This window comes from Mangifera indica, chromosome 10 (genome assembly GCF_011075055.1).
Source record: "Mangifera indica cultivar Alphonso chromosome 10, CATAS_Mindica_2.1, whole genome shotgun sequence".
Classification (NCBI taxonomy): Eukaryota; Viridiplantae; Streptophyta; class Magnoliopsida; order Sapindales; family Anacardiaceae; genus Mangifera; species Mangifera indica.
This window is the reverse complement of record NC_058146.1, coordinates 3,872,571-3,886,193: the sequence shown is the minus strand read 5'-3', so window position 1 is coordinate 3,886,193 and position 13,623 is coordinate 3,872,571. Positions and strand designations below refer to the sequence as shown.

General features: G+C 30.9%; 2 protein-coding genes across 5 annotated transcripts; both read left to right on the top strand.

Moving 5' to 3' along the window:
- Positions 1-2,615: 2,615 nt before the first annotated feature.
- LOC123228437 (nuclear transcription factor Y subunit B-1-like) lies at positions 2,616-6,150 on the top strand. Of its 3 annotated transcripts, none has more exons than XM_044653869.1 (7): positions 2,616-2,805; positions 3,138-3,367; positions 3,957-4,086; positions 4,357-4,362; positions 4,497-4,595; positions 4,758-4,808; positions 5,844-6,150. In XM_044653869.1, the coding sequence occupies exons 2-7, from the start codon at positions 3,150-3,152 to the stop codon at positions 5,889-5,891; spliced, it is 552 nt and encodes a 183-aa protein (XP_044509804.1). In that variant the 5' UTR covers positions 2,616-2,805; positions 3,138-3,149; the 3' UTR covers positions 5,892-6,150. The 3 variants fall into 3 exon arrangements, with proteins under 3 accessions (XP_044509804.1, XP_044509806.1, XP_044509805.1); XM_044653871.1 differs by having other exon boundaries at positions 2,620-2,805; positions 4,512-4,595; XM_044653870.1 differs by lacking the exon at positions 2,616-2,805 and adding an exon at positions 2,834-2,966.
- Positions 6,151-11,072: 4,922 nt separating this feature from the next.
- Positions 11,073-13,623, top strand: LOC123227372 (probable RNA-binding protein ARP1). 2 transcript variants are annotated; one of them, XM_044652147.1, is made up of 6 exons: positions 11,073-11,622; positions 11,709-11,849; positions 12,037-12,149; positions 12,240-12,282; positions 12,543-12,780; positions 13,378-13,623. In XM_044652147.1, exons 1-6 carry the CDS (start codon positions 11,446-11,448, stop codon positions 13,410-13,412), a joined length of 747 nt encoding a protein of 248 aa, XP_044508082.1. In that variant the 5' UTR covers positions 11,073-11,445; the 3' UTR covers positions 13,413-13,623. The 2 variants fall into 2 exon arrangements, with proteins under 2 accessions (XP_044508082.1, XP_044508083.1); XM_044652148.1 differs by having other exon boundaries at positions 11,083-11,622; positions 11,709-11,847; positions 12,035-12,149; positions 13,358-13,623.

The following is a 13,623-nucleotide window of genomic DNA, read 5'->3' as shown; positions in this document are numbered from 1 at the left end:
CATGATCATAGTTAATTAGAGGATTTCTTTCTTTTTTTACAATGAAACTTGCAATTCTTGAAACTGTACAATTGCTAAAGTTTTGATTCTGATTGAAAACTAGAGGAGGATTCATTAATATAAGGGCTTTGCTTTGCTGTTTTTCTGCAGGCTAATGAATTTTCATGAAAAATGTTGGATCCCAATTTTAATATATGATTTGGAATTTCATCACAGACCTCCCCAGAGATTTGAATCTACAGCATAAATTATTATCTTATCAAGGAATAGTTCTTCTGGGTTAAAAAAAAAAAAAATATTATTCCTAGCAAACTTCGCTTAGGAATGTAATCACAATTTCTCTCTGATTACAATCAATAAAATTAGGTGTACCCATTTTGAGTACATAAATATATACACGCTTGATATATGTCATTATATGATTATATGATTTTGAATTAAAAATAACACAATATTCAATCACGTAATAACACGCATAAATATGTTCTTATTTATGTATTCAAAATGAATACATATAATATTACTTTTTTTAAGATCCTATTTCGGCTATTTTACTCTTATTTAAACAATTATTAAAACACAAATGCTTTTATTATAAATTAAAATTACCATTCCACCATATATACCATCGGGATATTAATTAAAATAGACAAAAACTTTTCCGCTTATACCTTTTTAGACAAACACACAGTAGTTTTACTTTTATAAGCAAATTTTTTTGTAACTCCAAAAATACCCTCCCAGCCTTGTAGGTGTAGGTGCTGAAAGGAATGTGTGATGCGCGCGGTGCGTGCCAAGTGCACGCGGTGTGTACAAAGTGCGCACACCCTCATATATATATATATATATATATATATATATATATAATATATATAATATATATATATATATATATATATAATATATAATATAATATAATTATATATATATATATATATATATATTAAATAATATAATATTTAATATAATATACATAAATAATAATAATAATAATAATTTTTAAATATATATATATATATTAAATAATATAATATTTAATATAATATACATAAATAATAATAATAATAATAATTTTTAAATATATATTATATATATAATATTATAATATAATAATATAATATATATTTAAAAATTATTATTATTATTATTTATGTATATTATATTAAATATTATAATATTTAATATATATTTATTTATTATATTTTTTAAATATTATAATATTTATTATATATTTATTTATTATATTTTTTAAATATTATATTATATTATTTAATATATATATATATATAAGAAAGTGTGCGCACAGTTGTTTATATATATTATATGAGGGTGCGCGCACTCTGTATGCACTGCACACTGGGCACGCACTGCGTACGCACCGCACGTATTGCGTACGCACCGCGCGCACCGCACGCATTGCGTACGCACCGCGCGTACCGCACGCATTGCGTACGCACCGCGTGCACCACACCTTCCTTTCAGCGCCTACACCTACAGGGCTGGGAAGGTATTTTTGAAGTTACAAAAAAATTTGCTTATAAAAGTAAAACTATTGTGTGTTTGCCTAAAAAGGTATAAGAGAAAAATTTTTTGCCTATTTTAATTAACATCTCTATACCATCACATGTCAATTTACTACTCTTTAATTGTTGGTTATTATCGTTACGTGATTAAAAAATTTCAAAAAAGATTAAAAACTAAGATTGGATCTTAATTGTCGAAACTTTGGATCTTATCAATTTTGTCAAAGATTGAGGAATTAACACTTGCAAATACGAAAACAAATATTTCTAGATCTAGAAGTAGTCACCTTCAAAATTGCTCCTGTAAACACCGATCCAGAGTGAGAGAGTAGGCCCTAGCCATCTTCACACATGCGTGAACCGTTGAGAGCACTTGTAGTTATCAAACTTTTCATTCAACTTCATCTTTTGATATATTATAGTTTTTTCTCCTTCAATCTCTCACATTTGATTTATTGTAATTGTTCTCTATTATCATATTTTTTATTTAGTTTAACATATAAATATATTTTATTTTATTTTTATTTTTATTAATTTTATTTAATATAATAATAATGTATACTTAATTATGTTTAAAGTAATATATCTTTAAAGATTTAACATTTTAAGATGTGAGCAATGAATATTGAAAGATATGAATGAGTTAGCAAATAAGGTAGAGTAGGAAATCATGGAGGAGAAGGAGCTGCAATGAAACTACTTTATAATTTAAAATTCATTCGAACAATAAATCAAATTATAAATTTTAAAAATTGATAAAAATAGCCGAATTGTAAAATTTTTTCGTTATTAATAAAATTTTAAATTATTTAATACAGTAATAAAAAAAATCGTAAATTAAAAATTAAAATTTTTGAATGATTTAATTTGATTTTTAAGGCTTGAATCTTCCTAGGTAAACCCCTGAAATGTAACAAGTCACGTTTTGTTTCAATGTACACTGTGATTGGTCACTTCACTCAGGGAACCAAAAAGGGAATTGCAGCTCTTATGTAAATTTACCATAAAACCCCTTTCCCCTGTCCCTCATAAGAAACGTGTGTGGACCACCTTCTCACCTCAACCAACGGCTCTGATACACATAAAACGCCACCCTACTGATTTTCTTATCAGATTCTGGTTCTCCTTCTCTAACCTCCCTCTCTTCTGCATCGTCAGATCAATCAGACTTCAAGTTCTTTCAAAAAATTAAATTTATATATCAATCTCACCAATTACTCCTCTCTCCCTCTCCAACTCCAAAACGCGCGCAAAATAAAATATAAAACGCTCGTCTCTCCTGGTACTTCTCCCTCTCTCTGATACTTTATACAACTCGAAACGTTACCGTTTTGTCTGTTTTTCTTCACTTACCTTCAAATTTTAATTTCTTCTGCATGCGGTTACATAGTTCGAAACTTCAACTTTTTAGTTGTTTTCGAGATGATCTTTTAGATTTTTTAGGTATGTTTTTGTTTGCGTATCTGTGTGCATATTTGATTCGATGAGGGAAATTCTATGTATGCATCATATATGGATTGTGTATGTGTTATTCGTAAATGCGTGTTTAAATTTAGGGTTTCGTTTTCATATTTTGGAGATTTTGTTATGTGTGACGGTGTGAGTTTAATTTAGGGATTTGTTGAGATGGCGGATGCACCAACGAGTCCGGCGGGAGGGAGCCACGAGAGTGGTGGAGAGCAGAGCCCGCATTCAGGAATAAGAGAGCAAGACAGGTATTTGCCAATAGCTAATATAAGCAGGATCATGAAGAAGGCCTTGCCGCCTAACGGAAAGATCGCCAAGGACGCTAAAGACACCGTCCAGGAGTGCGTTTCAGAGTTCATCAGCTTCATCACCAGCGAGTATGCATATCATTAACTCTGTTTTTTGTTCTTAATTTATGAGGACTGTTTTTTGTAGAAAATTAGGTGGAAGGAGATTTGAGGGTTTTTTTTTTTTTTTCGTTTTTGAGTGAATTATGATGTGTGTTTGGGAAATATGGCTTTAGTGGGTGGAAGGTGTCGTTTTGGTGTTTTTGGAAAGTGAGGTTTTGTCTTATCCGTTGAGATTTATGTTTTTGCAAATGAGGGTTTTGTTTTTGTTTTGTTGTGATATTGTTTTTTTTAATTTTTGGTGAACTGGGCTTTTGTTCTATGATGAGTGAGAATTGGGATTCTTTGGTTTCCGAGTTGGGATGGGTGTTTTTGGAAATTTGGTGTTTTGTTGTGTATTCTGATTTTCGCTTGAGAAGTTGGGATCTAATTTTTTTTAGAATTTTTGGTTTTGGTTTTGTTTTGTGGGTCGGTTTTGTATTTTAATTGTGATTTTGTTTTATATTTTCCCCTCTTTAAGAAATTGACACTTTTTTTCTGGATTGTGATTGTGATTGTGTTTTTGGGAAATTGGATTATGCTTCATGAAAATTGGATTGCAAAATTTCTTCTCTGCTAGGGCAAGTGATAAGTGTCAAAAGGAGAAGAGGAAGACAATTAATGGAGATGATTTGCTATGGGCAATGGCAACATTGGGTTTTGAGGATTACATTGAGCCACTTAAGGCATACCTAATGAGATATAGGGAGGTATATTATTTTTTAATTGTTTTTCACTCTTTCCTTTGGCTTGGGTATACCAAATTTCTTATTAAACATCTTAAATGGAGACTCTTTCTCTCTCTCTCTCTCCTTTGGTCTCCATAATTGATATTTCAGCAAATGCTGCTGTAACTTTTGGTTTGACTTATTATGTTATATTTTTATAATGTTGCTTTAGTAGTGAATCTGCTCTAACAATGTCTTTTTGTCTTTTTTCTTTTGGGGATTGATTTTTTTGGGGATGATCACGGGTAATAGTTGGAGGTAATGAATCATTTCTTCCCTGAGATTTTGTCATTTAGTAATATTATATTAAATTTCTACTAGTTCGTATCCAACAAAAAAAAATTCCCATAAAATTTGGCTTTGTAAAATTAGTTCTGACACTGTTAGGAAAACTTGAACTTTGGCAGGGTGACACCAAGGGATCTGTGAGGGGTGGGGATGGATATGCCAAAAGAGATACAGTTGGAACTCTTGCTGGCCAGAATGTGCAGGTGCAATTATAGATTTCAAATAATCTTACTTTAGAATTCCATAGAGGAGGATTGAAATTCTTCAGATATGGTTGCTTTGTTATTGTTAAACAATTGTTGATAATTGAACTTTAGCTTACTTTACTCTATTTTTCCTGCATTGGTGGTGAATAAATCTGGCAGTTTGCTCTTCAGGGATCATTGAACTATGCAAATCCACAAGTTAATCCCCAAGTAATTATTACTCTTTCTTTCCTACACATTTGATCATGTTTCAGTAATTGATAAATGAAATGCTAATGAAATGGTAGAATCAACTCTTTTAGCTTAATCTGTTGCTTGGCATACTGGTGTACCAATTCTTTGTCCACTTATGGTTGATTTAAATAGGAATGTCATTGATTAATTTACGCTTGGAAACAGATTGAATTTCATATTGTCCTTTCTGTCTTGCTTGTTTGATGCGTTGTTAGCTAAAACATTGTGCAGTATGTTGTCTTTCTGTGCCAAAATACTTTTGCATCTTGGCTTATCTAATCTTGAGATTACTCTTTGTTATGTATTTAAGTTTTGGTTCTAACTGGTTTGTGTAAAAGTCAATTAGCTTTTAATTCATATATTTCATTAACATTGTGCAGTTGAAATTAGTGAATAAGATTAGAATAGGCAATTGGGTAATTTTAACTCAACAATGTCACTGATGTACTGCTATTCAGCCAATAGCTCTAACTGCAGTTCCCAGAGAATCAAGGCTTGTGATAAAGGAAATCCCACTCCCAAGCAATCTAAAGAATCCTTTTCATTTTATTATCTGTTTACCTATTATCATTATTCTTGTTCCGCCGCCATTGACATGCAATTACCGTCTTGCTCTTGTGGACCTACCTTCCCTTAAGCCATCTGAATTAGCCTGGGATTGTAAAAAAATTACTTGGGATTGCTGCCATGTAAAGCCTGGTGGTGACAGAGGTGGGAGCCAAAACTCCTTACTTCTGGCCAGATGTTATTATTGTTGACTGTTTCAACTCTCAAGTAAAATAGTAGGTGTTACACAACTAGCTCATACTCAATCCTGTCTCAAACCAAGTCTGGTTCATGAATGACTTGCATCACCCCAAACGGAAATTGTTCTATTGTTTTTCTTTCTTTCTTTTTTTTTAATTTTTGTTTTTCCCTTTTTCCTTGTGGAGAAGAAAAGAGAGGAGAGCCAATCATGGGATTTATTTGTTGCTGGGTTCTAATGAAATGGTTTTTCCTTAAATTTCGCAGGCACAGGGGCAGCATATGATTATTCCTTCCATGCCCGGGAATGAATAAAAGTGTTCTAGCTTCAATTTTTACAAATTTTAGGTTGATCAAATTATTTAGGATCAGCAGAACAGCTCTAGTGTTCACATATCAATGATGTAAATGTCTCTTTGTCAAGTTTATGATTGCATAAAGCATTTATCTGCATACTTCCATTGGTAATGTATTTTTGTTTGGAAATTTTAGGAAAATATTGCTGTGGCCTATGATTATGGTAAATGTGTTGTTACATACTAGCAAAGTAGTTTTCTATCAAATTATTCTCTAATTAAGGTGTGTTATGTAAGTTTTGTTCCAGGTCAGTTTCTCTGGGTGATATGAGGAGTATATCTATAGAAAGCGAAGGTAAATTGATTATAGGTTTGATGTCACAGCCCACAACTGACTAATTGCCAACCCACCATAACCCTACACAATGACGCCAACATCATAACCATAGAGCAATATTATACGTCTTTATTTTGAGTATATAAATAAATATATATTTATATCACAAAAATATGTATTTATTTATATATTTAAAGTTAGTATATATAGTTTTTTTTTTTTATTGAGTAAGATAAATTTATATCAAGTGATTGTATCACATGGGTATGTATTTATCTTAAAATAAGGTATATATAGTTTTTTTTTCTAATGAGAGGATCTGTTAATTTAGTAATCGATTTTATAATTGTTTGATTAGAAAAATAAAAAATTTGATAATTTTAATATATTATTAGAAAATATTTGAATATATATATATATATATTTTTTTTTTTGCTCAATCTATCTTTTAGAGGAAAATTCTCATAGTTTTATCGCTGTCCATAACCCAGAAAACATGAAACTAAATAAAGCATCAAAACTCATTCACATTTGTGGCTACCCAAGTAAGGAGCCAATTAATGAAATAAAGCAGGCACTCTCTCTCTCCTCTGTTAGAGTAGCACGTGACATCTAATTGTCACTGAAAGAGTGCCACGTTACATGCACGTGAGACGTGATGATAGACACTTGACGGGAAAAAGAGAGAGAAAAACAAAACGACACTCCCAATTAAAACAACAAACAATCTTTTAGTTGTTGTCTCCCTCCACGACGTGACCATCATTTCTTGCTTTGCACGAGCTCGCCAGCTCAACTTTCTAATCGCATCATATGCACTCCCAAGTCCACTCGCAAAATCTTCTTCCACCATCCATCGATGGCGTCATAATTCTTTTTGCCACTATTTTTTAGGATTTTTACCGTCTAAGGGTCGGATTAGTTTTATTAGAAAAATTATAATAACGATAAATTGTTTAAAAGATTAATGAATTTATATTATTATTATTATTATTGTTATTATTATGTTTAATAAATATAAATAATTATTATATTTAATATAATCTAATTAAAAGATATCAAAATGTTATTTTATTTAAATAATTTTACTATAATTATTTCAAAAATATTTTTTATGTTATTTATTATATTAATTAAAAATATAAATATTTTTATATTTAAAAATTAATACGCATAGAATTATAACATTAATAGTATCTTAATAATATTTTTTAATAATCAAATTACTATAATTTTTTTTGATAATGTGGAATACTATCCGAATAAAATTATCTTTTTGAAGAAAAATCAACCATATCAAATAAATTAAACTTAGAATCTAATTATCGATCTTATAATCATTAAATTAAAAATTTTATTTTAAAATACCATTAAAACATATACTTTTTAATGCATAAAGTTTTTTTTTTTTTCTCACTTAAACTATTCCTTCCAGAGCATGGCAGTCTTTTGTTATCAACTGCTAAGCACCCCCCAAAGTGCCGTAGTTACATACAATCAGGTGCACACACAAATTGAGATGTATCATGAATGCAGTGCATGTTTAAGTATTTCAAAGCCAGAAATTATTATTAAATGGAAAACAGAAGAGAAGGGAAGCAGGTGGATTACTTTTGCCAACTCATAAGCAGGAAGTGTCCAGCTCACACCACCATGACCCCTGCTTGAGGCCTCACCTGCCATTGTTAATCAGAAAAAGCTTTTAATCTGTCAAACACAAGACCCCTTATCGTGATAAGAGTCAAGGGTCAAGCTTAGATGGCATCTTTCTCTGTTGTATATTTAGTTAATAATGGTGGCCTTTAATTTTCTCGCTTGCTATACAGCTGGCCACGTTGCAGAGATATACAAAATGGTATTAGATTTCAAGAGATTTTGATTTCCAAACACAGACACTATACCCCCTCCGCCATCATCGCCATCCTTCCCCTCCCTTCTCTTAATCCTTGCCCCCCTTTGCCCCCTCTCGACAGCCTGGGGCTTATTTTATGTTAAATCCAAAATAAAAATTGAAACTATTTTTCATAAATATCTGTTTTAGTGTATTTATCAATCAGATAATTTTATATGTATATATTTTTATTACATAATTTAAATATATAAATAATATGTTATCATATGATTAGGTGTTATTGTATCTTTAATTCAAAATCATCTAATCACATAATGACATATCATCTGTATATTCAAATTGTGTATTAAAAATATATATACATAATTTTATTATTACTAATAATGTTAAGAAAAATGAAGGTGTTTGGATTTTAGTCATATATTAGTGTTTTTAAAACCGAACTGATGCTGAAACCAGTTCCCTTATTGGTTTGCGGTCCGTCGGTTCAATTGGTTTAATAAGTTGGTTAAATCTATTCCAAATTATTATATATATTTTTAAATATATCGAATATTTATCACATTTTTTACATAAAATTCATTAAAAAAACTCTATATAATTATCAGTAACAATTAAGTATATTTTATTTTTTGAAACATAAATTTTAATTTAGTACAATAAAAAAAAAAACAGAAAAAGTAAAAAATAATTTCAAATATATTAGTTAAAATAGTGACATTCAATTATATAGATAAAGAAAAAATAATTACAAATTTTATCACTAATTCAATTAATATCTTATAAATTCTAACTTTTCTAAGTTCGATATAAGGCAAAAACTGTGTAATAGTAGTATATAAATTCAGTTTTATTAGTTTTAATTGGTTTTCTTAGTTCAACGGGTTTAACAGAATTTTAAATTAATTAATATTTATATATAAATTGGATTATACTGTATACTAATTTACAGTTTAACTGATTAAATTGATTGATCTGATTCGATTTTAATAACACTAGTTATCCATAATTTTTTTTTTGATAATGAGAAATCACACCTGACTCATATTGTCATATTAGGTTAAAGTCTACTATATTAAATAAGTCAATCTCAAGTCCAATGATCGATCTCATAATTACTGTAATAGGTAAGTCAAAAGTTTGATCTCGATAGATAATTAAAAAAGACTTGAACCTATACTTTCTTATATATAAATTTTTTTTTTTTCTACTCAAACTACCCGATCAACATAACTATTAATTCATTAAATAATATGGAATCTAATCATAGTTAAAACTGCCTTAAATGAGTCATTAACCATGTACCAAATGTGGTTGTGAATTCAAAAGAAAAATTGGTCAGCCCCTTGATTGGTGCCTTCAATTTTCTTCTAATTCTACGTAATTCATCAATCAGCCACATGGGTTGTAACTGTAAATTTATCAAAATGTGCCACCATTTATCATTTCTTTCTTAAAATTTTCAAACTAATTACCTTTATAGTAATATTATTAATCCCTATTTTAAATATATAATTATATATGTTATTATATATAATTAAATATTATTTTATCTTTAATTTAAAATTATTTAATTATGTGATGATATATATAATATCTAAAATAAATATACATCATTTTATTATTTCTTTTATTTGTCTCTTTTATAATTAAGTTTCCAAATTCCAACTATTTTCAAAAAATAGAAATCTCTCTTAATTTAGCAAAATACCTCTAAAAATATGAAAGAAAATCCTCTATTAATATCATAATAATAACTTTTTATTAAATGATATTATTATACATTATCATTATGATTAAAAATATATTTCGTTTAATCATAATTTTTAAAAAAATATTGATTGGACGGTGGGATCGTGCGCGTGCACAATAGAGGGTGGAGTTGAAGTTGGACACGAGGATGATAAGTCGTTGAGACATTCAAAGTGGGTCCATGTGATCGAGCAGAAATGCTGTAAGATCTGCTTCGTTCATGTTACTGACTTTGACCACTTCGTTTGCTTACAAATTATTTTTTCGATAAAATCCAATGCCACTATCCACCAATCAGTTGAGTGCCACGCTACTTTCACATGCGTTAGAAATTAGTAACCCAAGCGCTTCTCGATATGGTCCGAGCCAGTTTAACCTCAAAAGTGGATTTGATTCTAAATTTATTTAATTTAAGTTTAAATTAAATTAAAATAAAAAATTGGCTATTTTTTAATTCGAGCCTTAAATCAATAATTTAAATTTATAACTCGATTAGGTTAAATTTATAATTTAAATTAACTCGAATTCAATAATTTAAATTGATAATTTAAATTTATGATTTGATTTGACTCAAATAAAAAATTTGAATATTATTTATAAAAAAAATATTATTTTATAAATAAATCATGAATCCGAATCACACATTTAATCCTTCAATTTAAACTATTTATTTGAGTTAAACTAAATTATAAATTCAAATCATTAATCAAAATTATAAAATCTAATTAAATTTAAAATGAATAAAATTAAATTATTTTTTATTCAAAGAGACACTCAAACCGGTCCAAACCCACCCTTAAATCCAAGTAGAAATAAAGTTACTGGAAAAAGAAATCCAAGTAGTAGGTCGCATTTATTTGTCTCTCTTGTTTGTTGTATTTGCGGTAAAAATAAATAAAATAAGGGTTCGCGTTTTAATTGGGTATCAGAGAGTGACGTGGCAACGAGGGAAACGACCGGCCGTATGTCATGTTCGCCAACTTTCATATTGTATCACTGCGCTCTGCACGTTGCGTACGTTAATTTCGTTTCCTTTGTGGGCCCTCCATCCACTCAACGTACGGCCTTTTAGATGTCTCTCCTTCTGCTCATTTCCACGCGCCTCTCTCCCTGCTTCGCCCACGCACTTTCCTTCTTGTTTATTCGAAGATTAAACCAAAAACGCCACTGCATGTAGCTAGCACCATCCAGCCAACCAGCCAGCTAGCCAGCTTAAAATACCAAAACGGTAATCCAACGGTCGTTTTTTGCGTAACCAATGAAGGCAATTAAATCCAAAAACATTAAACTTCCTTGTCATTCACAACTGTAAACCAGAGTGAGGCCATTGGAGAAACAGAAATAAAGCAAAGAGAAGATGAAAAGATGTTAATAAATTTAATAGAATATATATTTCTGTGTGGCTGTGATTGTGAGTGTGATCACGTTGATAGTCTTCTTCTAAGCTATTAAGTATTAGTCTATCTGTCTTTGCCTCTCTGTCCTTGTGTTTTTCTCCATTTTTTTATTCCCACTTCTTCCCCTATAACTATCCTCAAAACCTACTCTCTCTTCATCTCTTTGTTCCTTTTCATCTCTCGTTTAAATCCGTCTATATTTTCAATTAGGTTAGGGTTTGGAGTTTCATCAACGATGAGCAGCAACATTGGACCGTTTGGTGACACCACACTCACCAAAGTTTTCGTCGGAGGCTTGGCGTGGGAGACGCCTAAAGAAGCCATGAGAGAACACTTTGAGAAGTACGGCGAGATCTTGGAGGCCGTCATTATCTGCGATAAACTCACCGGCAGATCCAAGGGCTACGGATTCGTAAGCTCTACACTACACTTCAATAGTTTTTGCAGTTTTAGTATATTAATATATGCTAAATATGTAAGTTATATTTTATTATATAGGTTACGTTTAGGGAAGCCGAATCTGCCAAAAAGGCTTGCGAAGACGCCACTCCCATCATCAATGGCCGCCGCGCCAACTGTAACCTCGCCTCTCTCGGTGCCCGCCGTCCGCGTTCTGCTTCCGCCACCCCGTCTCAACAGGTATATCTATCTATATACCTATATTCAAATTTTTTTTAATATATATATTTTTATTTAAAAGACGTTTAGAAACTTTTGTCGGAGTTTGTTGTCTTCAAAAGATGTACGTAGGGGATGGGATTTTATTGGGTGGATGTTATATGAAACTTTATGTGGTGGGTTTTAATGATGTGATATAAATCATGAAGGATCAAACGTCGGGCCGAGGTCCACATCAGCTGCACCGCCAAATCATGTGCAGTGGTACTACCCGGCGACACAATTTCACCATCACCATCATCAGCCAGTTCCTTTCTATGGGTATGTCTCAATTTCCACTTTTGTTTCCTTTGGGATGTATTTTATTAAGATAGACGTTGTCTTACAGGATCATTTCTCTGCTCCGTTCAGGTACTCTCCAACCTACATTGCTACAGATGTCAGTTACAATCATGTAAGTTGGCGATCTTAATGCTGATTAGATACATCTGCACTCTATAGTGATTCAGGTGTCTTCACTGATCTACTCTTTGATGCAAAGCACACAAGCAATGCCAATGATAAGCAATACTGAGCCCACAATTAAGTGGTCCTCTAGTGACATTAAAATCAAAATCCTTTATTGCCGTTTGTTGTATTATCTTAATACAGCCAATAATGCTCGGACGGTAAAAAATTGATTTGTAAAATTATAATCGTTTTTGTGATGCACAGAAGCTGAGCTACAACGGTGCGTCCTACATGAACGGGCATTACTCACAGGTGTATCCGGGTCCGGGGCAACCTATTATAGGTGCCAACCCGTTGATGCCGATGTACCCTCTGTATCAGGTCCATCAATCACATACAATGGGCCTGCCGGCCCACATTTTCCCATCAACTACTACGGGCCCCCTTTCAACTTTCCCTGCTGTGATGCCAAAACCTGCATCAATTGCTGCCCCTAACACAGGTACTTTACCTTTGATTCATTTTATTCTACTTCTACCACACTCGATTGCACGCTTATAACAAGTAACCATGAATTCAAAATTAACCGAAAATGGAATAAAAAATTAGAATATTGATACATATTCAAGAATATAGAAGACTTAAGTTTTCTGTTCAGTTACAAGTTTATCTATTTTATAAAATAATATTATATATATTTATTTTTAAGTATATAAATATATATATTTTTGTATTAAGTAATTGGATACACAAAGGGTATAGTTTTATTATTTTTTAAAATTGATTAATCGAACTGAATTGATTGTAAAAAATCTGAAAAAAGTGTAAAATAGTATAATCTTTTAAAAGTTAGTTCAAAACTCGTTAATGAAAAGATTTTGGTTTATGATTTTCTTAAAATTAAAAATTTGGTTTGATTTGAAAAATTATCAATCTGATCCGGTTAACCGGTTAGAAACTCCCTTACAAGTGACATGTTTGACTTGAGTTGTCGAGTACAATGAAAACATGTGGATAAATGTGTAATTTTGCATTATATTGAATAAAAATAAAAATAAAAACTGATATTACAGAGACAGTTTGTTTGGCTGTGGAATAGGTGGTGGTACAGGTGGCGCAGGTGAAAAGTCTTAAAAGGGGTTGGTTGCTGCAATGTAAGAGAAGAAATAGAGAAGAAGCTGCTCCAGAACAAGCTTATTATAAAATGATCTGTTGTGGCTTTTTCTTTCCGAAATTTAATTTATTCTTACCATTATTATTATTATTATTATTATTAAAATTATTATCAATTAGGTGTTTGATAAGATTCTTTAATTATCTTTCTTTATATAATTTTTATCTAACA

What these genes read in the sequence shown, in the direction of transcription:
- LOC123227372 (XM_044652147.1), top strand. Translation starts at nt 11,446, where the DNA reads ATGAGCAGCAACATTGGACCGTTTGGTGACACCACACTCACCAAAGTT. An exon ending in CAGATGTCAGTTACAATCAT is followed by an intron (nt 12,283 to 12,542) that starts GTAAGTTGGCGA and finishes TGTGATGCACAG; the next exon opens with AAGCTGAGCTACAACGGTGC. An exon ending in AATTGCTGCCCCTAACACAG is followed by an intron (nt 12,781 to 13,377) that starts GTACTTTACCTT and finishes GCTGTGGAATAG; the next exon opens with GTGGTGGTACAGGTGGCGCA.
- LOC123228437 (XM_044653869.1), top strand. Translation starts at nt 3,150, where the DNA reads ATGGCGGATGCACCAACGAGTCCGGCGGGAGGGAGCCACGAGAGTGGT. An exon ending in ATCAGCTTCATCACCAGCGA is followed by an intron (nt 3,368 to 3,956) that starts GTATGCATATCA and finishes CTTCTCTGCTAG; the next exon opens with GGCAAGTGATAAGTGTCAAA. An exon ending in TTGCTGGCCAGAATGTGCAG is followed by an intron (nt 4,596 to 4,757) that starts GTGCAATTATAG and finishes TAAATCTGGCAG; the next exon opens with TTTGCTCTTCAGGGATCATT.